General features: G+C 44.2%; 1 protein-coding gene across 1 annotated transcript; it reads left to right on the top strand.

Moving 5' to 3' along the window:
• The first annotated feature begins 50 nt into the window (after positions 1-50).
• CPSF2 (cleavage and polyadenylation specific factor 2) lies at positions 51-23,796 on the top strand. The gene is made up of 15 exons (XM_035107236.2): positions 51-207; positions 2,427-2,581; positions 3,604-3,763; positions 3,885-3,990; positions 4,507-4,636; positions 7,217-7,332; positions 8,117-8,304; positions 8,941-9,231; positions 9,870-9,970; positions 10,994-11,194; positions 11,883-12,035; positions 18,405-18,630; positions 19,585-19,887; positions 22,557-22,691; positions 22,838-23,796. The coding sequence occupies exons 2-15, from the start codon at positions 2,433-2,435 to the stop codon at positions 22,928-22,930; spliced, it is 2,352 nt and encodes a 783-aa protein (XP_034963127.1). The 5' UTR covers positions 51-207; positions 2,427-2,432; the 3' UTR covers positions 22,931-23,796.
• Positions 23,797-24,258: the final 462 nt, after the last annotated feature.

Below are 24,258 nucleotides of genomic sequence, written 5' to 3'. Positions count from 1 at the left end.
AGCCCGCTCCTTGGTTCGCTTTCAGAAGCGGCGGAAGCGGCTCCCCCGCCTCCTTCGGCGCGCTCGCCGGTTGTTTCCTCTCGGGCCAAAATGGCGGCGGCCGCTGGAGAGGAGTGTGGCTGAGGCTACAGAGTCCCCCGCTTTTTCCCCTTTCCCCTTCCTCCTCCAGGCTTCCACTAGGTTTTAGGGGGGCCGGGAGTTAACAAGGTAAGGTTGCAATGAGTCTAGCGTGCTGGGGAAGGGAGCAAAGAGGCTTCCCTCCGCTTCCCCCAAAAGTGGCTTCGCATACACTCCTTGGATGAAACATGCATGATTAGTTCCCAACCCGTCTCCTGGTGGAGGATTTGAAAGGGCTACCACTGCAGGGCAGGTGGTGGAATGCAGGTCTCGTTTCTGTGCAGTTGGGGGGGGGTGATTCCTACATTACCTTTCTCCTTTCGCATCCAGACCCTTTGCTGGGTGTCTGAGCCAAGTCTTGGAGAGACACGATCTTACACACATATATGAGGGATCAGAATGCATAAGTGACTTAGTATGTAAAAACAAAATATCAAAAGGTGGCATCCCCATATCTGTTAAAAATCCTCTAGCTGACAAATCTAAGGAGACCCTTAGCTGGGGTATTTCTTTAATTGATGACATATATATCGTATTCTTCCTTCCTTCCAAAGGAGCCCAGGGCAAAGAAGAGAATAAGCTCCATCTAACCTTGTATTTGTCGGGAAAACTATTGGCAGAGTGGCCTTATTTTCATGACAAGGGTTGGGGAGTAGTTTAACTGGTAGCATTCACACTAAACAGAATTCTACGTCAAGTGGGACTGATGGGAGTTGTAATCAGTTTTTAGTTGATTGTATTTATAAATCACCTTATACAGTACAGTGGTACCTCGGGTTACAAATGCTTCAGGTTACAAACGCTTCAGATTACAGACTCCGCTAACCCAGAAATAGTACCTCGGGTTAAGAACTTTGCTTCAGGATGAGAACAGAAATTGTGCTCCGGCAGCAGGAGGCCCCATTAGCTAAAGTGGTGCTTCAGGTTAAGAACAGTTTCAGGTTAAGAACGGACCTCCAGAATGAATTAAGTTCTTAACCAGAGGTACCACTGTATAACCAAAAGGAGCCTCAAAGCAGTTCACAAAGATTTATTAGAAGTCCAAAACACCTGGAGAACACCAGGTTGGGGAAGGCTGACTGAACTAGATGGTTCCTTTGTATTGCCTGTCTTCCCAGCTTTTATAGAACTTGAGCATCTCTTTTGACTTCTTTGCATTCTTACAACTTAAGACATAATTGATTTTTATTGAATTAGAGGTGACTAAAAATTCTAATGCAGTAATAACAACAACAACAACAACAATAAATGATAACAAGGCAAGTGGAGTGTGCATGGAGGGAGGACTTGTATATTGCAGTTCCCCATCTGCTTTCATTTTCAGTTAGTTGCAGCTTATTGTTATGTATGAATCCAAAACTGATAAATCTGAATTATGGTTTTGCAAAACATGCCAATGTCATAAACTACAGTTTGAAGATGGCATGTTTCTCTAAACAGGGGTGTGGAACCTGTAGCTCTCCGTTTGTTGTTGCACTACAACTTCCACCATCCTTTTCCACTGGCCATAATTTGGGATCTTTAGTTCTGCATTTCTAACCTTTCCTATATCTAGAACTTGATACAGCTAAGACCTCTATGGCCATGTTCACATGTAAGGAAAAGCCAGTTTCCTACTTAATGTGAACTTACTGTGAATAAGTAGCATGCTTCTGCACACTACCTGATTGTTGATGCTTCACACCTCCCCTGGTGTAAGCAAGATAAACAGACCAGGAAGCCTGGACTTGCCATAACACCCAACCCAGAGAGTGTGATTTGTTCCCTAATCTACAATTATTATAAGAAGAGCAATGCTGGATCAGACCAGAGGCCTATTTAGTATCCTCTTCTCACAGCCACAAGCAAGACCTGAACACAGCAGCAGATTCTCCCCACTTGCACTCCACAGCAGCTGGTATTTGGAGACTTGCTGCCTCTGACACTGGAGGCATAACATGGCCATCATGACTAGTAGACATTGATTGTCTTATCCTCCATGAATTTGTCTAATCCTCTTTTAAAACTGGTCAAGTTAATTGCCAAGCCAATAACAAACCATGGCTGAAGCTGGGCTTGAGATCATGTCTTGTTGGAGAGAAGCCGCAACCCCTGATCTGGGTGTAATGGGAAACCAATATCAGGTTTGTTTATCTTGTTTGTGCCATGAAAGGAATGAAACAGGAGTAATCGGGCAGCATGCAACTGGCGTGATGTTTATTCACAGTAAACCATGATCAGTTATAAAGTTCGAATTATCATTATGTGTGAATGTAGGCAATGGCAAAGTCTTTTCAGCTTTGTAACACATTTTATTCTCTTTTGGGAAGGAAAAAATGACTTCAATTATCAAGCTAACCACCCTTTCAGGGGTGCAGGAAGAATCTGCTCTGTGTTACTTACTTCAAGTAGATGAATTTCGCTTTCTGTTGGATTGTGGCTGGGATGAGAATTTTTCTATGGACATCATTGATTCCCTACGAAAGTAAGCTAGAACCTGACTTTAATTAAACTGTTATTCCTTTGCAAGCAAGCTAAAAAACAGATGTAATTATTGCATGCTTTATATCCTGATATAAGGAGACATCAATTGTTAACATGTTTAGAGGGATAGAGCCCAGTAACAACAAGAAGATCAGAGAGAGAGAAGAACCAACTAAGCTGTTATAATTAGACATATTTTCCCTTATTCATGCAATGTTGTGCGCATGGAACAACTATTCAATGCATGTGACCTACTATGTCAGGGGTCGGCAACGTGCGGCTCATGGGCCAGATCCAGCCCACAAAGACTGTTTTACCGGCCCATGAGCCGCCCCCAAACCGAGCTGCCCACTCAGCGAGTCCCCAGTGCAGCACGGGGACTCGCCGAGCGGCGCAGGAAATTGCATCTGCGCACGTGCAGATACCGGAAATCACCTGCGCATGCCCAAACGCCAAAAATCGCTTCTACACAGGCACAATTTTTGGCGTCTGGGCATGCGTAGACGCAATTTCTGGCGTCACGCTGTGCCAGTCCGGCCCATGGACGATCTTCGCGGAAGTGATCCGTCCCATGTACTATGGGGTCCCATGCATGTGAAAGCAAAAGCTTTTTGCCTCTGTTAACTTGCCCATTTGTTCTGATTTGGTTCCAAGGCCTTATCTTAATTTTTGCCACACAGCTTTTTTTAAATGAAACATTCTAACGTATGAAAACAATGGCATGGGAGACTTTTGATCCAGTGGAAAATCGTACTGGCAGAAAGGGGAAGGTCATTTTTCACTGATTTCAATACCCTTTCCCGCTTTTCAGAAGATTCCCCAATTCTGCAGTAAAGATTTTCAGGGGGCAAAGGGAGAAATTGGCAAAACACTGTTCACAGGGTGCTCCTGCCTGCTGTTTGGATTAAGACTATGGCAGGTGCAGTCTTTCATTGATGTGCTTTCTTCAGTCACTAAAACACTGCAATTTCTCAAATGATGGAATGGCATGCAATTTTCTCCCTTATTGTTTTTCTTTTATAGACATGTGCACCAGGTTGATGCTGTACTTCTTTCACATCCTGATCCTTTACACTTGGGTGCACTCCCATATGCAGTCGGAAAGATGGGGTTGAACTGTGCTATTTATGCAACTATTCCTGTCTACAAAATGGGCCAAATGTTCATGTACGATCTCTACCAGGTATAGTTCCCTTGAAACTTATTTTTCCTTCCTTTTTTATATTTTTACAAACATAACTGAAAAACTCACTGAATATGATCGTTATATCTTAAGAATAATTTCATGTTCTTTTGTTTGGTAGTCACGTCACAATACAGAGGACTTCACTTTGTTTACCTTGGATGATGTGGATGCAGCTTTTGATAAAATACAACAACTAAAATTTTCTCAGATTGTCAATTTGAAAGGTGAAGAAATAATATTTTAAAGTAATGATCATTGTATTGTCTGTAATTTGCTGTTCATTTTGCTCAAACCCAGATTTTTCTGTCTTCAGAAAAATAAGCCTTGAAAATGGTTGTATGGATGTCAAATGAAGAACTTTAGTCAAAATGAATACTCTGTTTTTAGCAGATTTAACATTCTGCTTGCATACTTCTTTTAAAAAAAATCTTTGTACACTTCTCCAAGGTTAGGAGCTCTAGAGCATTTCATGGGCTTAGTTGCCATAAAAGGATAGTTCACAAATCATTTTCTTTGTCATAGATGTAGAACAGCTTTGTAAAGTTCATTTGTGCCTTGGGAAATACTGCAGAACAAGTTGCTTGTGAAATGCCATTTTAATGTGACTATAACTTGACAATAATGTGACTATAATTTGACTGTAACTTAAATACTAATGCCATACTTTTCACCTGAGATTACTATGTTCTACCACAAACCTTATTCGTCTATGACTGATATGCTGCTCTCCATTCTCATAGGGAAAGGTCATGGCTTGTCCATCACACCATTACCAGCAGGCCACATGATAGGAGGAACAATTTGGAAGATAGTTAAAGATGGAGAAGAAGAAATTGTTTATGCAGTTGACTTCAACCACAAGAGGGAGATGTATGTACACAATATTGATATCGCCTACTGCTGGTTAATTTTATTGCTTAAATGGTTCTGATTTTTAAAGACGACGAGAGAGATCCAGTGCAGTGTGAGTGGGCATCCATTTGTGCAACAGGGCTTCTTGTTCTCCCTCTTACAACCCCCCACTCCCAAAATATTGAGGGACTTTATGGAGCTGATTTTGGGGGTGATGGGCTGTCAGGGTGAAAAAATAAATGGGCAGTTCTGATGCACAAGTGGGTGAACATTATAGAAGTTTGCTCATACAGCCTTTTTTAAATAGAGCACTGCAAATAAGGCTACAGAAATTATTAGCCTGCAAACACATTATGCCCGAGTTCATTATATGTGGAATATCAGTGACCTGAAAACCAGCTCATCTTTATTTTGCAAAGCATTCCAGTCCCTGTAGATAAGTGCTTATTTACAGGTCTGAATCAATAACAAGAATTTTTCATGTCTCCAAGTATGTGGCAAGGATTGCATGGACTTGCGTTATAATGTAAGATCAGTGTTCACTGGAGAAATAAATGATCCTCTTTAAATTACAAGACTTAAAGTTTTAAAAATATTTTGAAATGTAACATAGGTGAGAAAAGTTTGAAGATTCTCTAGGTAAAGGTAAAGGGGCCCCTGACCATCAGGTCCAGTCGTGTCCGACTCTGGGGTTGCGGCGCTCATCTTGCTCTATAGGCCAAGGGAGCCGCCGTTTGTCCACAGACAACTTCCGGGTCATGTGGCCAGCATGACAAAGCCGCTTCTGGCGAACCAGAGCAGCGCACGGAAACGCCGTTTACCTTCCCGCTGGAGCGGTCCCTATTTATCTACTTGCACTTTGATGTGCTTTCGAACTGCTAGGTGGGCAGGAGCTGGGACCGAGCAACGGGAGCTCACCCCAATGCAGGGATTCGAACCGCCGACCTTCTGATCAGCAAGCCCTAGACTCTGTGGTTTAACCCACAGCGCCACCTGGGTCCCGTTGAAGATTCTCTAGGTAGCAGCAAATGCCATTTTTAGCTATCTGTTTTAAGACAAATCCTAAACAATCAAAACCACTTTCCTTAAATCCCATTTAAAAATAAACTGCCTTACTGCATGAGAGAGGAGCTGTCTCTTATATTGAATTTCTTGAAATAAGTTGGTACATCTATCAATAGTACTGTTATAGTGTTACCTATGTTCTAAGTACAGATGTAAATCCCAAAATTTGCGTATGCAAGTTTGTATGATTCACATGGAGAGTCGTAGATTGGGTTTATTTATAGGAAGCTGCTGTGTTCTAAATTCTCTTTGCGGGTTTTATTACAATGCTATTTTCATACTTAGGAATGTTCACAGCTGATTTTTTAAAAAAAGAAACTAAGAATAAGGCATATGGAACAGAGTGAAAATGAGGAAATGGGTAAATTTCTGGGCGACCAGTAAATTGAAAAATTATAACTTAAGAAGTACATTGATAAGTGTTGAGATCCTTAAATGAGAATGAGTGCAAACCCCTCATTGTATAGTCTTACTTTTAAAAATTATGGCACATAGACTAATGCTCAGTTCAAATTGTCATCTTGCTTGTTGTCACTGAAGGCTGACAAGAAGCAAGGAGAAGTGCAGAGAGAAGAGATCCTTCTAATTCTACAGTTATATAATTCTATGATTTGCAGTCTGATTATAGTAGTTTTGTTCATTTTTAAGGATAGTACACAGTTAAACCATCCTGTTAGCACAAAGATTTCTGCTTGCACAACAGGACAGCCCACCTCACCTTGCTCCCTGCCTCTGTGCCTGTGCTCTCAAATCTGTTCCAGAGGCAGAATGTTAATTTAGCATTTCACTGGATTCTACCCTAAGCAAATAGATCAAAATACTACAGTATGCCAGTTACATCGATCCTTCCTTATGCTGTTCTCTGCTTGGCTTTTCTGCCCATATTTTCATTAGGTGTCATCCGGTGGTGTCTGTCTGCTAGTGTTTTCTCCAGTGTTGAGGGACCCTCCAGAGCAGATTGAAGCAGGGATGGGAGGGGCTGCAGAAGGAAGGAGAGAGCAGGTGAAGTCCCATTGCACAAGCAGAAATTTACTTGTGCAAAGTTGGATATCACCAAAAGTCTATTTTAGAATCCTTGTGATAACAATTGACTGATTCTGCCTGTAAAACTAGGTTTTAATGTATGCTACATAAATAATGCTGTATGTCATGTAGAGTGGGACCTTGGTTGTCAAACTTAATCTGTTCCGGGAGTCTTTTCGACTCCCGGAACTGTTCAAAAACCAAGGCGCAGCTTCCAATTGGCTGCAGGAGCTTTCTGCATTCAATCAGAAGCCATGTCGGACGTTTGGCTTCTGAAAAACATTTGCAGATCGGAACACTCACTTCCGGGTTTGTGGTGTTCAGGAGCCAATTTGTTCGGGAGCCAAGCCGTTTGACAACCAAGGTACCACTGTACTTGTGATTAAAGTGATAGCAAATTTTGTTGTTACGGAAACTAACTTTATAAAAAAATTCTGTTACATATTTAATTTGATCATCACCTTTCTTTAACTAAAGCACTGCAATTGTTTGATGTAACTTCTCTTTTAGCCATTTGAATGGATGTTCCCTGGAAATGCTAAGCAGGCCTTCCTTGCTTATCACTGATTGCTTTAATGCTACTTATGTACAGCCAAGACGGAAACAAAGAGATGAACAGCTACTAAGTATGTATTTTTCCATAGCAGCTGGGAAAATTCAGTTTCTAATAGAATTTTAAAACCTAACTTCCATGTGGTGCTCATGAATATTATAAGAAAAAGGAGAAACAATAGTCTTTTTCTCTGGATGAGATTGTGAGTTTCGCACACACACATGCACACACCCCAGTTGAATAGATTTCTAGAAAATTAGCAGCTTAAGATGTTTATAACTTTAATTTGAAATTGCATATTTTGTGTGTGTGTTTAAAGAAAGCCTTTAACACACTGCATTAAAATCAACTGCTTGTAAGTTCCCTCTTTTTCAGGAATTAAGATTAATCTGGCGACATTCTAGGGACTTCTCTCTTGTGGGCCCAGTGCTATATTTTAAATAAATATATATGTTAAATAAATGCATTCAATAAATAAATCATATGGTGAAGCCCAAGACTCCCTACAGAGTTCTAGGAAGTGTGTAAAAACATTTCTTTTTTTTAATTCTTGGGGGAAATAATTTAATTTGGAGTATTTAACTATTTTCCTGAATATGGAGTTGTGAATATGATTTTTAAAAAACTTTATCCAATTTTAATGTAATGTGATGTGAAATTATATTGTTTTTGAGAAAGCAGTTACTATTATTTAATTAGAATCTGATTTGGAAGCCACGTGTAGATTAAAACATACCGTAACCCTTATGCTAATAGGGTTTTCCTCTGATTATTAAAAGGAAATGATTTATATATATACATATTAATTAGGATTCAAATGCTGCCACAAAACTAATACATTGTTTTCTTTTTTCCAGCAAATGTTTTGGAAACACTGAGAGGTGATGGAAATGTCCTAATTGCTGTGGACACTGCAGGCAGAGTTTTGGAACTTGCCCAATTGCTTGATCAAATATGGAGGACAAAAGATGCTGGTTTAGGAGTCTACTCTTTAGCACTTCTAAATAATGTCAGCTACAATGTTGTGGAATTCTCAAAATCTCAGGTTGGTTTTGATAGCAGAATATTAGACTGACTTCTGTAATTATATCAAGCCTTTGCCCATGTCCATAGTATTTTACAGCAACACTGTGTTGCTAACCACCTGAATCGCGCTAATACAGAATAGGTATTTATATTATCCCACATTGGATAACTTAAGATCAAGGAGAACAGTGGGTAGTAAAAGTGGAAAGTCCTTCTTATACTATGACTTGGGGTAGCCAGTTGGAGTAGAAAGTGCTTACAGCATGTAGGCCAGTACAGTTGTACCTTGAAAGTCAAATGGAAGCCGTCCTGTAAGTCTGTTCGACTTCCAAAACATTTGGAAACCAAAGCATGGCTTCTGATTGGCTGCAGGAAGCTCCTGCAGCCAATTAGAAGCCGCGCAGAAGCCCGGTCAGACGTTCGGCTTCCACAAATAATTTGCAAACCGAAACAGTCATTTCTGGGTTTGCGGCATTCGGGAGGCAAAACGTTTGAGAACTAAGCTGTTCGAAAACCAAGGTAAAACTGTAGTCTGATGCCGTATTAAGTAGTTTCATATGTTTGCAAGTACTATTTAAAACACTATTTAAGCACTCTTTTCTACATAGGTGTTGCAACTCAGTACAACTTGCTTTCCCCCCCTTCCCACATACAGGTTGAATGGATGAGCGACAAACTGATGAGATGCTTTGAAGATAAGAGGAACAATCCTTTTCAGTTTCGTCATCTCTCTCTCTGTCACGGGCTTGCAGATTTGGCGCGGGTTCCTAGTCCCAAAGTTGTCCTTGCCAGCCAACCAGATCTGGAATGTGGGTTTTCAAGAGATCTCTTTATACAGTGGTGCCAGGACCCTAAAAACTCTATAATTTTAACATATAGAACTACTCCTGGCACACTAGCACGTTTCCTAATAGATCATCCCTCTGAAAAAGTTACAGATATAGAGGTAAGAAAATTTGGCCTGTTCCGGGAGACTGCAGTCATATGGACCATCATGGGAATTTTGCTTGCTTTTGTTGACTAACTTATGTTGGGAAAAAACTGGTGAAAAGAATACACATCTTTATTCATTTGATGAGAAGGAAATACTCTTTCTCCCTCAGCTTCTTTCAAGAAAACAAGAAGTAAAATCGTGTATGGTAAAATAGAGATTTAGTAAGATCATAAAAATATGTGACAACACTTGGGAACTTGTAGGGCTGTTTCGAGCATTATTTTCTTTCATGTGGATACTTAAGACAGTAATGTATGTATGCACCAGACATATGTTTGGAAATGTGCATGATTTCCCATTAATTGTTCAGCTATTTTTTTATTACAAAGAAGGCATGCTTTTCCATTGTCTCCCGAGACAGGTAAATGCCAATGGATGTGGAAGATTCATCTTGAAGACCAACAATTAGATTAAACTTTGTGTTTTCACATATGTGGCATTGCAAATATGATGCCGCCTTTGTGTTCTGATGTTTCTACTTGAATCTATAGTGTTTATCACTCTTTAGGAAATGTGTTGAGAACTCCTGATAAAAGGTTGCCGCTTATGTCAGCAAACATACCCCTTATTTGCACATGCTTTTCTTTTAGCTGAGGAAAAGAGTGAAACTGGAAGGGAAGGAGCTTGAGGAATACCTGGAGAAAGAAAAACTGAAGAAAGAGGCAGCCAAAAAGTTAGAACAGTCCAAAGAGTGAGTACCTGTGGTGGTTGCAAATGGCCTTTTGAGCAAATACTCAAATACTTTGCCGTTTCTACAGCACCAAGGAAAAAGCACTTTAAACAATTCTAAGCTTATTTGATGTGACCTCAGTGAAACTTACAGCCATAATGCCTTCCAGGAGTATCATAAGTCGTCTTGTCATTAACTGAAACTAACGCATCCCAAGATAAGTAGTAACTCCTCGTAACAGTTAACTGCAATTTGAAGATGGAGTGTTGATGTACACTTTGGTATTATGTTCCACAATACTCTTCTAGTTATCTCCCGCTTGGACTACTGCAATGCGCTCTATGTGGGGCTACCTTTGAAGGTGACTCGGAAACTGCAATTAATCCAGAATGTGGCAGCTAGACTGGTCACTGGGAATTGCCGCCGGGACCAAATAACACCAGTCCTGAGAGATCTGCATTGGCTCCCAGTACGTTTCTGAGCACAATTCAAAGTGTTGGTGCTGACCTTTAAAGCCCTAAGCGGCCTCGGTCCTGTATACCTGAAGGAGCGTCTCCACCACCATCATTTAGCCCGGACACTGAGATCCAGCACCGAGGGCCTTCTGGCGGTTCCCTCATTGCGAGAAGTGAGGTTACAGGGAACCAGACAGAGGGCCTTCTCGGTAGTAGCGCCCTCCCTGTGGAACGCCCTCCCATCAGATGTTTAGGGAAGTTTTTAATGTCTGATGCTGTATTGTTTTTAATATTCGGTTGAAAGCTGCCCAGAGTGGCTGGGGAAACTCAGCAAGATGGGGGGTATAAATAATAAATTACTGTTGTTGTTGTTGTTGATGATGATGATATAGAACTATATGGGCCTAATTGTGTGTGAGCACCCAGGACTGTAGTGTTGTTGGAACTAAGTGGTTGTCGAGCTGGTGTGTCCAGATGACAAAGAGTCCTGGAACCACTCTGAACTTTGTAACATTAGGATAGAAGTATAATATTTTGGTGTTGTTTGCCTTGTGTTTATATGAAACTCTATTTTTGGCTCACATTCTAGAGCAGATATTGATTCCAGTGATGACAGTGATGCTGAAGAGGACGTTGATCAACCATCTGTTCATAAAGCTAAGCATGACCTTATGATGAAAGGTGAAGGCAACCGCAAAGGAAGCTTCTTCAAACAGGCCAAAAAGTCCTACCCTATGTTTCCAGCTCCAGAAGAGAGAATTAAATGGGATGAATATGGAGAGATTATCAAGTACGTGGGAGAAAAGAGATAATGTTTTAAAGTGTTTAAAATTAACTGTGCACCAAGGTAATAGGTGCCCATTTAAAATTTAGGGGAACCTTGCAGGTTCCCATTCAGTGTAGGCAGATGGGATGTGCCAGTGGTCTGACCTAGTGTACAGCAGTTGCCTTTATTGCCAAGTGCTGGTGCTATAATCACACAGAAACTACACCGAAGCAGTAAGCCAAGAACAAACCACCCTAGCTTCCGTTCATAGCTTGTTTGGAGAGAAACAAATGATGAGTGCTGGTTTGTGTATAAAGCTAAGTTATTTGATTTGTTTCCTCCCTGGCATGTCTAAGTCAGGAGTGGGACTTTGGGGCAGCAGGCACTAGCACACTGCTCATTCGCATTCAACCAGGGATGTGAAACCCACGAACCTCCAGAAAAAGGAACCTCTTCCTTTTAAAATATGCCACAAAGAATGCATATTTTTCAATATAATTCTAAAATCGGCAAAACCTTATTTAAAAGGACATTTGTTGAGCCTCTTCCATAGATTTCTGGATGTGTATCAGTGGTCCTTTCTTGAGCTTTGATGTTGTTAAATCTGTTCCTCTTCATTTAGAGAATAGCTATTACGTATATTGTCTTCTTTCACCATAGATGTTTCCTTAGCATTTCCCTAATTAAGTATTGACAACAATCCTTTGTTTAGACCAGAGGATTTCCTTGTTCCAGAACTTCAGGCAACAGAAGAAGAAAAGAACAAATTAGAATCTGGACTTACAAATGGAGAGGAACCTATTCACCAGGATTTATCAGATGTTCCTACCAAATGCATTTCAGCAACAGAATCAATGGAAATAAAGTGAGTGTCTTATTGTTAGTTGCAGCTGGAGGGCGCTATTGGCAGATGAGTAGTGATGGTTAGTTCATTGCAATCTGTCACCTTTTACCAACTGAGACTGCCTGATAACTTGGGCTGGAAAAATTTCCCCATTCCTAATCTATCAGAACACAGCATCTAGATTTTCACGTTCAAAGATTTATGAAAGAAATCGTGTTGATGGCTTATTCTGTATGTTTAACAACATAATGTACATATTAAGAAAACGAATCCCCCTTTGAAGTGAAATGTTGAATCATTCTGTTAAAGTTCAGTACTGTAATGGTGCCAACCTAACCCTGTTTAGCAGAATGAATTGTGAACATTTCCAAACTTTTTCTCAAGGGAATGCTTTGCTTGCATAGTATTTGCATTCTGATTTTGCAGCTGCAAAAAAACAAAACAAAAAAACTTTTCAGTTGAATTTGTTTGTGTGAGGGACAGGGGATATCGCGAAGTCCCTCCCCTCCTGAGTTCAAGCCCGTCCCCGAGCAAAGGGGAAAGCAGGGAGAGTTCCGATTCCAGTGGGGAAGCAGGAAGTCGTGTCCGAGGCTCAGGCAAGGTAGAGGAGCCAGGGTCCCAGGTGGGACAGGAAGGGGCAAGCAAGGGGGGAAGACCCATCCCTCCAACTCCAGAATTACGCAGGAAGAGGAGGGGCAAGAGGATGGGTCTGCCAAAGCTTTTGTGTTGGAGAAAGACGCGCCAAAAGTCATTAGGAGGTTCTGAAACCGACTGACAACATCGCTCCGTGTAAATAGCAATGACTTGAGCACTGTAAATACGCAGCACCAATAAAAGAATAAAATGCAGAGCTGCGTAGCGTCGTTACTCTGAAGTAGTCCACTCCGGCCACTGTGACAGCAACCTCCTAATCATTTTTGGGCTACTTCGGAGTTGCCGGGATGAGCGTGTCCGAGGCGGAGAAGTGGCGGCAGATCGCTGAGCAAGCCCAGCTAGAACTGCAACAGCTGTCGCTGCAGGCGCAGGGAGAATTGAAGGCAGCTAAAGAGGAGACTAAGAAGGTCCAGGACGACCGGCTACAACTTGCGGAACAGGTGAGAGAGCTCCAGGAAAAAGAGCAGCATTTAAGGGCGGTGGCGGTAGACCTCCAAAACAAGCTGGATGCAGAGAAAAACAAGGCGGGAGGGGCTCCCCAAGTCCAAGTGCTGCCAGGAAGGAGAGCAGGGACCCTTGTAAGCAAGTTCAATGGAGACCCGAAGGAGTTTCAGGGCTTTGAGACTGAGATCGTGTATGCTCTTGAGCTGCACCAGAATGAGTTCCCCGATGATGAGCACAGAGTAGCGTTTATTGTGGAACATCTCACCGGAGCAGCCAGGGAGTGGCTAAGACCATTAATCGCAACCAAGAATCCTTGCATGAAAAATGTCCAACAATTTCTAGAAGGTTTGAGGACGATGTATTCGTCCGATAGTCATTTGGACCAGACTAAGGAGGAACTGCATAATTTACGCCAAGGAAATATGACAGTTCGCGCATATTGGGCGAAATTCACCATGCTGGTGCACAGACTGGGGTGGGTTTTGGATTCGCCTCCCATGCAAGCTGCGTTTTACTTGGGTTTGAGCGAGGAGGTGAAGGATGAACTCTCGAGAAGTCCAAAGCCCAGTACTATGGATCAGCTGAGCAAAGCAGCTCTGGCGGTGGGGGTGAGGCAGGAATCCCGGTGGAACGACAAGCAAGCGACGCGCGCAAAGCGGGCTTGGTTCCCACGGTCGCAGGAGAAGCCACTCCCTCAACAACCCTTTCAGGCCACGCCTGGAGCCAGCCAGGACCAGGAGCCCATGCAGATTGATAGCGCGCGCGCGCGGGCTTTTCAAACCCCAGCGGCGCCAAGACGCAAGGAGGGAAGGGGCGGGAATTGCTTTCTCTGCAACTCACCCCAGCATCTCGTCAGAGACTGCCCACATCGCAGGGAGTGGCAAGGAAAGGCGGGAACGGTGGTGCCCTCCCCCACTGACGCAGCACCACAGCAGGGAAACGGGAAAGCCTGGCTGCAGGAGACAAGGGGCAGCAGCCAGGCACAGTCAGCAGACAACAGCCCCAGCCCACCCACCCGCACAGAGAGGAGCAGAGCCAGCCCACCCCTCCCAGAGCAGGAGTGGTTCTAGAAGTGACGCTCACGCTCCCAAATGGCTATCCCCTGACGGTCCTCGCCCTAATTGACAGTGGGGCGTCAGCCAACTTCTTCTCGAGAAACTTTGCAGAAGAGCACCAGATCCAGCTTCTGCAGCTGGATTTTCCTCTGCACGTGGCAACCATTGACGGCAGAGAGCTGCTGGGAGGGGCCATCACTCATCAAACCCCCCCCCCATGAAAATGACGGTGGGAAGGCACTCAGAGACGCTGGCATTCAACGTCACCACCATCTCAGACCCCCCCATCGTTTTGGGCATGAGCTGGCTGGCGCGCCACGACCCCTCCATCAGTTGGCACCAGAGGTGCATCACTTTTGGATCGGACTTTTGCCTGGAACATTGCATGCAGCACCAACCAGGGGAGGGGCCTCCGATAGCCACGGTGGCCACCATGCACGTCAAAGGGGGTGAGGCGATACCCAAGCCGTACTGGGACCTGCAGGAGGTCTTCAGCGAAGCGGAGTCCGACCACCTACCCCCACACAGGCCTTTTGACTGCCAGATCAACCTGGTGCCAGGGGCAACTATACCCCCAGCCAAGCTGTACGCCATGTCAGACCAGGAACTGGAGGATCTGCGCGCTTTCATCGACAAGAACCTCAAGCGGGGGTTCATCAGAGAAAGCAAGGCAGCAGGGGGCAGCCCAGTCTTCTGGGTGGACAAGAAAGACACGCAACAGCGCCGTCTTGTGGTGGATTTTAGACGGCTGAATTCAGTGACAGAGCCAGTGGCTTTCCCCATGCCCAGAGTGGATGATCTCCTGACAGCGGCACGCAGGGGCAAGATTTTCACCAAGCTAGACCTGAGGGGGGCGTACAACTTGATCAGGATCCGGGAAGGCGATGAATGGAAAACCACGATGTTCACGCCTCTGGGCTCTTTTGAATATCTGGTGATGCCCTTCGGGTTGCAAGGGGGCTCAGCATGCTTCCAGGCCTTCATGCACCACGTCCTGGGGTCCCTCCTCTTCAGGAAATGCTTGGTCTTCCTGGATGACATCCTTATCTATTCCGATGACCCAGTGCAGCATGTGAAAGATGTCAGGGAGGTGTTGCAGCGCCTGAAGGAGAACCACCTGTATGTGAAGCTGGAGAAGTGCAAGTTTCACACCAAGGAGGTGGACTTCCTGGGCTACAAGCTGTCAGACAAGGGGCTGGCGATGGACAAGGACAAGGTGCAGGCCATCCTGGACTGGCACAGCCCCAGGACGCGCAAAGATGCCCAACGCCTACTAGGCTTCGCCAACTTCTACAGGAAGTTCAATCAAGAACTTCTCTCGCGTTACGGCTCCCATCACTGACTGCCTGAGAGGCAAGCAGAAGTTCAGGTGGACACCAGAGGCGCAAGCAGCGTTCGAAAGCCTCAAGAGGGTGTTCGCCTCAGACCAGAACCTGTTCCACGTGGTTCAGGACGCGCCCCTACGCGTGGAGACAGATGCTTCTGATAAAGCTGTGGGCGCCATTTTGTTGCAACTGGACGCCAACAGAGAGTGGAGACCCTGTGCCTTCTTCTCCAGGAAGTTGACCCAGCCAGAGCGAAACTACACGGTGTTTGATCGGGAACTTCTTGCGATCCACGCTGCGTTCCAGCACTGGAGACACTTCCTGGTGGGCGCCAAGCACCCCATCCAGGTGTGCACAGACCACAAGAACCTGGAGTTCTGGAGAACTGCCAGGGTGCTCAACCAGCGGCAGATACGGTGGGCAGAGTTCTTCTCGAACTTCAACTTCTCCATACACTACATCCCGGGAGAGCAGAATGTCAGGGCGGATGCCCTCTCCCGCAAGCCAGAGTACATGGAGGAGGAGGCGCCACCGGCACCCAGGCACATTTTCCCCCCGTCAGCATGGTCCTGCGGAGCAGCAGTGGTGAGCGAGGCGGAACTCACAGCACTGACGGCAGCGGATGAATTTGCCAACCGCATCTTCAGAGAACTGAGAGGGGGGGGAGCAGGCAAAAGACTTTGCAGAACGAAGGGGGCTGCTTTTCTACAAGGGGGCACTGTACCTGCCCACCACCCAGCTTAGACGTACGGTCCTCAAGCAGATGCACGACAACCCAACGGCGGGTCATTTTGGGAGGGACAAAACCGCTCACCTAGTCATGAGACACTTCTGGTGGCCAGGGGTGCGGGAAGATGTTCGAGACTATGTATGGGGCTGTGACACCTGCCAGCGGGCAAAGGTGGTCAGAGCAGCGCCACCGGGATTGCTGGAGCCCTTAGCCACGCCACACAGGCCGTGGGAAGTGGTGTCCATGGACTTCATCACAGATCTGCCTTCTTCCAGGGGCAAGACCGCAGTGTTGGTGGTGGTGGACCTCATGTCCAAAATGTGCCACTTCATACCGTGTGCCAGGGCGGTCTCTGCAGAAGAGACAGCCAAACTGTTTGTGGATCACGTATTCAGACTGCATGGATTACCTTTAAGGGTTATTTCGGATCGTGGCCGCCAATTTGTTTCCAGATTCTGGCGGCGGCTCATGAACCTCCTGCAGGTGGAGGTCAGCTTGTCGACGGCTAGACACCCGCAGACCAATGGACAGGCGGAGAGGGTCAACGCCATTCTGCAGCAGTACCTGAGATGCTACGTCAGCCAGCGGCAAACGGACTGGGTGGATCGCCTGCCACTGGCAGAATTTGCCTACAACAATGCGGTGCACGTCTCCACAGGGGTGTCGCCCTTTAAGGCCAATTACGGGCGCGACCTCAGATCTTTCCCAGAGAGGGAGGGGGAGGAGGAGGAGGAGGGCCCACAGGCTGAGGATTGGGCAGAGGAACTGGAGACGGTGCACCAGCAGCTCAGAGAACACTTGGAGAGAGCCAAGGAAGCGTACAAGAAGGGGGCAGATCGCCACAGGCGACTGGGGGAGGTCATTAGGGTGGGGGACAAAGTTTGGTTGTCCTCGGAGGGCCTTCCCATCAGAGGGAGGTGCAAAAAGCTGGCGCCCAGAAGGTTGGGCCCCTTCACGGTCACGCAACAGGTCAACCCGGTGGCATACAGGTTGGCACTGCCAGAGGACATGAGGGTGCACCCAGTGTTTCATAGATCGCTGCTGTCGCCGTACAGGGAAAGCAGCAGGCTCCGAGGCAGCGAACAAACCCCTGAGGGAGGGGGGGAGAGAGAAGGCAGGGAGCAACTCAATGAGGCCACGGCCATCCTGGACTCAAGGAGGGGGGTGGGGGGCCTGGAGTACCTCATGGCATGGGAGGATGCTCCACCGTCCCAGAATGAATGGGTCCCAGCCACTCAGATACAGGAGGAATTCCTGGTAGAAGAATTTCACGCCCTCTTTCCCCATAGACCCAAGCCCTGGCGCATGGAAAGGGAGGGGGAGGGGGAGGAAACACGGGAGAGCAGTTCACCATGGCGCTGGGAAGCGGAGTTTGAGGAACCAGAGGATGAGGTATGGGTGTCACCGAGATCCACCCAGTCAGAGGAAGGAGCAGATTGGCAGAACATTTTTACCCCTACCAGCTCTGACGCCACAGACTTTTTGGGATTCCCGTCCTCCCAGGCGGAAGGGGGGGGCTCGCAGGACTGGGGGGAGGTGTTCACACCAACGGGCTCGGAAGGCACTGAGTTCTTAGGCTTCCAGTCGTCACCGACACCTGTGGGGGACCTGGGGAGGGGTGAAGGAGAGCTTGGGAGGGGGGTGGATGTGAGGGACAGGGGATATCGCGAAGTCCCTCCCCTCCTGAGTTCAAGCCCATCCCCGAGCACAGGGGAAAGCAGAGAGAGTTCCGATTCCAGTGGGGAAGCAGGAAGTCGTGTCCGAGGCTCAGGCAAGGTAGAGGAGCCAGGGTCCCAGGTGGGACAGGAAGGGGCAAGCAAGGGGGGAAGACCCATCCCTCCAACTCCAGAATTACGCAGGAAGAGGAGGGGCAAGAGGATGGGTCTGCCAAAGCTTTTGTGTTGGAGAAAGACGCGCCAAAAGCCATTCGGAGGTTCTGGAACCGACTGACCACATCGCTCCGTGTAAATAGCAATGACTTGAGCACTGTAAATACGCAGCACCAATAAAAGAATAAAATGCAGAGCTGCGTAGCGTCGTTACTCTGAAGTAGTCCACTCCGGCCACTGTGACAGTTTGGTATTTGTTTTATTGTGGATTTGGATTCGTTTTTGTCAAATTAGTCAATAATGATTGCAAAGATAAATAGCCGAGTTGTTTTTCTCCTTACATTGCATTTTAGAGCTCGTGTTACATACATAGACTATGAAGGGCGCTCAGATGGGGACTCCATTAAGAAAATAATTAATCAGATGAAGCCACGACAATTGATCATTGTCCATGGGCCCCCTGAGGCCAGCCAGGATCTTGCAGAATCCTGTAGAGCTTTTGGTGGAAAGGACATTAAAGTATACATGCCTAAATTGCATGAAACCATAGATGCAACCAGTGAGACTCACATATACCAGGTAAGATTGTAGAATTGGGTTAAAAAAATATTTGGCAACCATCCTCATAAAAACTTGTATTTTTTGTTGTATTCCTAGCTTGTGTTTAATTTAATTTTGTGAACTTCCCTGAGATCTTTTGAGGAAGGGCGGTATATAAATCAAATAAATAAAAATAAGAATAACAACTAGCCAACATGCAATGGAAGTGCTAATTCCTTCTAATCAAGTACCTAATCAGAAATACTGTTCATGCTTGCCTGTGACATGCTGGTTTATTGAGAGAAGATGGTTAACACTTTGTGGGCTAGAAAAGGGGTTTGCATAAACCTGCAAGGCTGCTGCATTCTATTCAAGAATAAGGAAGTGTGTGTCTATGTAGCTACATTTCCTTTGGTGAGAACAAAGCTAACACAAGCTTTTTACCTCAAGCAGTTTTTCCCCTTCTCGAAGTCCCCTATGTGATGTTTTCTCCAGGAGTCTCTTAAGTAGCTGGTTGCTGTTGGTACACATAGCTGTTTACCGGACTCAATTATACAGAAGAAAAGGAGTTGCAAAGACTGGGAAAAAATCTTGCCTGTATGCAACAAGAAACACAACTTGTAAATCCTCAAGATTACTTGGTGGTGGAATGATAATTAACACATACATGCCTAAATTGCATAAAAGTTTTATGCCCATAGCTCTAGGAACAAAAACTTTTAGTTTCATTATGTGATTTACTAGTAGTCTACTTGTCCAAATTTCACCATTCATTTCCACGTTCTTGGAAAGTCTTACTTATTTCCTCCCTGAGCTGTTTTGTCCCCCACACTAGTACCATGATTATAAAAGTGCTATGATATGCTGACCATAAAGTTCTCTTCTTAAGAGCGTGACTTTCTGTTGACTTCAAGCATGTAACGATACTGAATTTAACGTATAAAACAGACTCTGTGGTTCAGTAATATATTTTATATATTTGTTTGTGATTAGGTCAGGTTAAAGGACTCGCTGGTCAGTTCCCTTCAGTTTTGTAAAGCCAAAGATGCTGAACTGGCCTGGGTTGATGGAGTCCTGGACATGCGGGTATCAAAAGTGGACACGGGGGTGATTTTGGAAGAAGGGGAACTGAGAGATGATGGAGAAGATACAGAAATGCAAGTGGACGCACCCTCGTCGGATTCTAGTGCTGTTGCACAACAGAAGGCCATCAAGAGCCTTTTTGGAGATGATGACAAAGAAATATGCGAGGAAAGTGAGATCATTCCTACTTTGGAACCCCTGCCACCGAATGAGGTAGAAAAACTAGTTCCTCAGCTAAGCTCCCCCCCCCCCAATGCTTTTTATTAGTTTTCTCACTTAATAAACAAACACATACAATAAAGTAACCAAAATAATAAAATGACAACAAGAAACAACCATATATCCATAAGTTCTTACACATGGACTTATGTCACTATATTCTTTATTCCCAATTCCTTTTCTTCTCTGATAGACTTCCATCTTCCTCAAAGTGGGTCTGTTTTGTCTGTTTGTTAAACTGCTTCTTTTATCATTTCGTCATTTCTACTGTTTTCCAAATACTATACTTATAACCCATTTTATGATTTGGGAATATTAAAGCAAATCCAGGTTTTGACTTGGGGGGCACTGGTTTTTTGAGTTATCTCTATAAATTTTCCATTCTTTTGGAACTTTTGGTTAGGCTATCTCCTAATTTTCTCCATCGTTTTTGCGAATTCGAGATATTCAAATAATTTATCCTGCCATTCCTTTTTTGTTGGTACAAATTCACTTTTACAATTTCTGGCTATTTTGTTTGGGATATCTGAATCTAAAGTACCCAAAAGGAAAGCTTCTGGTTTCTTTATGAAGGTTTGCTTAAACATTTTTTTCAACTCGTATATAATATCCCAAAAGGTCTTAATTTTTTTGCAGGCCCACCACGTGTGGAACAGTGTCCTTTCTGCCTGTTTACACCTCCAGCCAGTATTAGATCTTGTTTTGTACATTTTGGATAGTTTGCTAGGAGTTATATACCCTGTTTCTCCTATTTTAAGATGTAGTCATAAAATAAGCCATAGCAGGATTTTTAAGCGTTCAAGGAATATAAGCCATACCCCGAAAATAAGACATAGTGATGGGTGCAGCAGCAATGCCGGCCGCAGCAGGAGGAGGAGGAAAATAATAAGACATCCCCTGAAAATAAGCCATAGTGTGTTTAATAAATATAAGACGGTGTCTTATTTTCGGAGAAACACGGGTAGCACCTCTAGAACATCTCCATTCTTTATTCCATAATCTTTCCCATGCCGGTAGTTGGATATTTTTACCCAAATATTTTGCCCACTTAATCATTACTTCTTTCACTTCCTCATCTTTCACCTCCCATTCTAAAAGCAAAGCGTTTATTTACTTCTCTGCAAGTTGGGTGGGGTATAAACAGCCCACATAAATATTGCTTTGCATTGTTATCTTGTATGCAGAGGAGATTCTTCATATCCAAATAAAGTACACTTAGAGTTGACCCACTGAGATATATCAGTTTCAGTGGGACTACCAAGTATGGTTAAGGGACGTGGGTGGCACTGTGGGGTAAACCACTGAGCCTCTTGGGCTTGCTGATCGGAAGGTCGGTGGTTCAAATCCATGCGACGGGGTGAGCTCCCGTTGTTTGGTCCCAGCTTCTGCCAACCTAGCAGATCGAAAACAGGCAGTGCAAGTAGATAAATAGATACCGCTCCGGCGGGAAGGTAAACGGCGTTTCCGTGCGCTGCTCTGGTTTCACCAGAAGCGGCTTAGTCATGCAACCCCAGAGTCGTTTGTGACTGGACTTAATTGTCAGGGGTCCCTTTACCTTTACCTTTACCGAGTATGGTTAACTTTGGATATGACTCATGTTCTTCAGTGTTAGAATTCAGGGATTTATTTGTTTTTCGAGCTCTTATATATGTAGCCTGGTTACTTGACAAATGGCCTTGCCCTTATATATCAGTGCAATCACTGCAGTAATTGGGAACGGCACTTGTATTCTTATATAGCCCTGAGTTCTGCTCTGGCGACATGGAGCAGCAGACTTTTAGCATAGCAGCCCCAGTGTTATGAAACATACTTCCATTCAGCATCAAACAGAAGCTGACACTTTTGGGATTTCAGCAGCTTTTGAATAATTTTTTTATTCCACCAGGCCTCTCAGAAGGATAATCGTGGTCTGGTTATTGTTGATTTTGGAACACCATAATGCTCTTGTTTTTAATTTGATTTAATAGGCTTTTATTTGCTTATTAGTACATTGTATTATATATTGATTTCTGTTTTGCACTCAGCTTTGACAGTCTTTAGTGACTTTAAAACAACTCTCATATTGCAAAGTCAAATAAATTGTATAAAACAATAAAGAATCAGTTTACTTCATGAACATATGATAAACAGCATAGTTGTGTACATACTACCTTTGTATTTATCGAAACCAGGAATGGCCAACTTGTTCTGTCTGGTTTTAAATGCATTTGCTGTTTTTGTGTTTTTAACAGTTTTATTTATATTATGTGTAAATCACAGAGTTTTTAAGAAGGCGACTAATAAATTGATGAAGAGAATAATAATGACCATCTTCTCCTTGCACACAGTTCAAGTCTGAAAGCAGAACTTTAGTCTTCTAATTGTGCCATGAAGTATGGAAAGGACTGTTGGTACAAAGCACTGGTCACTTCTATGGTCTTATGGGAGTTCCATGCATTGCCCTGAGGTCTTTGGGGGGACAGATTCCTAGTGGGTTTTGTCCTGTGAGTCCAACACAGGACATAATTGTTAAATGGGTAGATTGCACATGATCTCATTTACTTGAGGCTGAATCTTACCGCTTGTATGAAATGATTTTGATGCTTGTAAGAGTATTTTCATCTTTCACTCTTCTCCCCCTTCTAAAACTGTCAATTAACTTCTGTTTTGCACCTTCACAAAAGGTTCTCGGACATCAGTCTGTCTTCATGAATGAGCCAAGACTGTCTGATTTTAAGCAAGTTCTCTTGCGAGAAGGAATTCAAGCTGAATTTGTAGGAGGGGTTCTCGTATGTAACAACGTGGTGGCTGTTCGCAGGGTAAGCTCTCTCTCTCTCTCTCTCTCTCTCTCTCTCTCTCTCTCGTGTGTGTGTGTGTGTGTGTGTGCTTGCTTGCTTTTATGTGCCAATCATAGCAAATCTCTGTACAGTCTCTAAGTAATTGGATGTAACATGTTTTCTTGCAGACTGAAACTGGACGCATTGGATTGGAGGGCTGTCTCTGTGAAGATTTCTATAAAATTAGAGGCCTTTTATATGAACAATATGCCATTGTCTAAAGGAGGACTGTAAATATGATAGATATGGACATTTTATTTTTATGGAATCCTTCTGCGGCACACATTTGTAAGGGCAATTACCAGCCATTACCAAAGGTTTCCAGCAGAGGAACCCAGCATTGGAACAATATTGGATATATTAAGGTAGCTGTATAGGTATCCTGTACATTTTGCCAGTTTTATTTTTCAGATTTTTGTTAGAAAATACCTGTTAGATTGTTTCACAACATTTCATTTGCAGATATTCTTCTGAGAACTGTTAAAAAAATGAGTTTTATCCAGATTAAGTTAGTTGCACTTAGGTTAAGACATTATGAACTTAACTCCATTGATTTCAGAGGGAGCTAGGTATAACTAACTTTTCCTTAATGGGCTGGATCCAGACTATTTAAGAATGTAAAACATTATAAGTTAATGTTAGATATCAGTTTTGCAATTAAAATATTTCCTCCCATCCTTGATTTTTTTGTGTTTGTGAGGGAATTGTACATTAACTGTTTTGTTAAAACCAAATACGATAGACCATTGGCAGTTAGTCTGTTTCTTGTTAATAGTTTCCTCCCCGAATATGAGAAATCACCAGGAAATCAAAAGTATTTCTTGGTGATGCTTTCAATGTATCTTTCTTCAGTGTTTGGTTTATCCATTCAGCCATTATTGTTATTAACCAACTGGACACTTATGAAAAATTATATGATGTGACGACCCGTGTCCCACTCTACCTTACTATCACTGCGACACAGGAATCCTAAGGGGAAAACACCCACCCTCTGGTCCTGCCGCCTCAAAAATAAACCCCTTTTACTAATGGGTTTCTAAGTAAGGAGAGCCTTCCAGCTTGCGTGGCCTGGTACCTTAAGAAACTCTAGGCTGTCCCCCAGGAATAACCTCTTGCCTCCAGTAAAGGGTCTCCCTCAGTTGGATTTCTCCACTGTAGAAGTTTGCCCTATGCACTCTGGCAACTTCTTGGCACCTCAGGTTACCCTTCTAAGCCTCCTCCGTGTAACTTCAGGACACAAACCACCACCTCCCTGCCTGAGGTGAGTTTGGCCCTCTCTTGAGTCACCACGGCTGTGAGTCCTGGTACCTCGCTGGAAAAATACAGACGGACCTCTTGTTGGCAAAAACAGAGATGAAGTTTTATTGTGTTAAAAACATAAGTGATTCTTTAACGTGTCATTTATTAATTAGCTTTGTTCCAGTTGTACAAAATAAACTCAGTCAAACATTTAACTTTAAGTTTTCCTAGCCTCTTAACTGTCTTCATACAAGCCACCTCATAACATCACACCACACCTTCCTCCCTCTCCCTCCTAACTCACCAAAAC

This window comes from Zootoca vivipara, chromosome 1 (assembly GCF_963506605.1).
Source record: "Zootoca vivipara chromosome 1, rZooViv1.1, whole genome shotgun sequence".
NCBI lineage: Eukaryota > Metazoa > Chordata > Lepidosauria > Squamata > Lacertidae > Zootoca > Zootoca vivipara.
Note: the sequence above shows the minus strand (reverse complement) of the source record. Positions and strands in the feature narration are given on the sequence as shown.

Coding starts and splice junctions, on each gene's coding strand:
- CPSF2 (XM_035107236.2), top strand. CDS start 2,433: ATGACTTCAATTATCAAGCTAACCACCCTTTCAGGGGTGCAGGAAGAA. Junction 8,305..8,940: donor TGGAATTCTCAAAATCTCAG/GTTGGTTTTGAT, acceptor TCCCACATACAG/GTTGAATGGATGAGCGACAA. Junction 22,692..22,837: donor ACGTGGTGGCTGTTCGCAGG/GTAAGCTCTCTC, acceptor GTTTTCTTGCAG/ACTGAAACTGGACGCATTGG.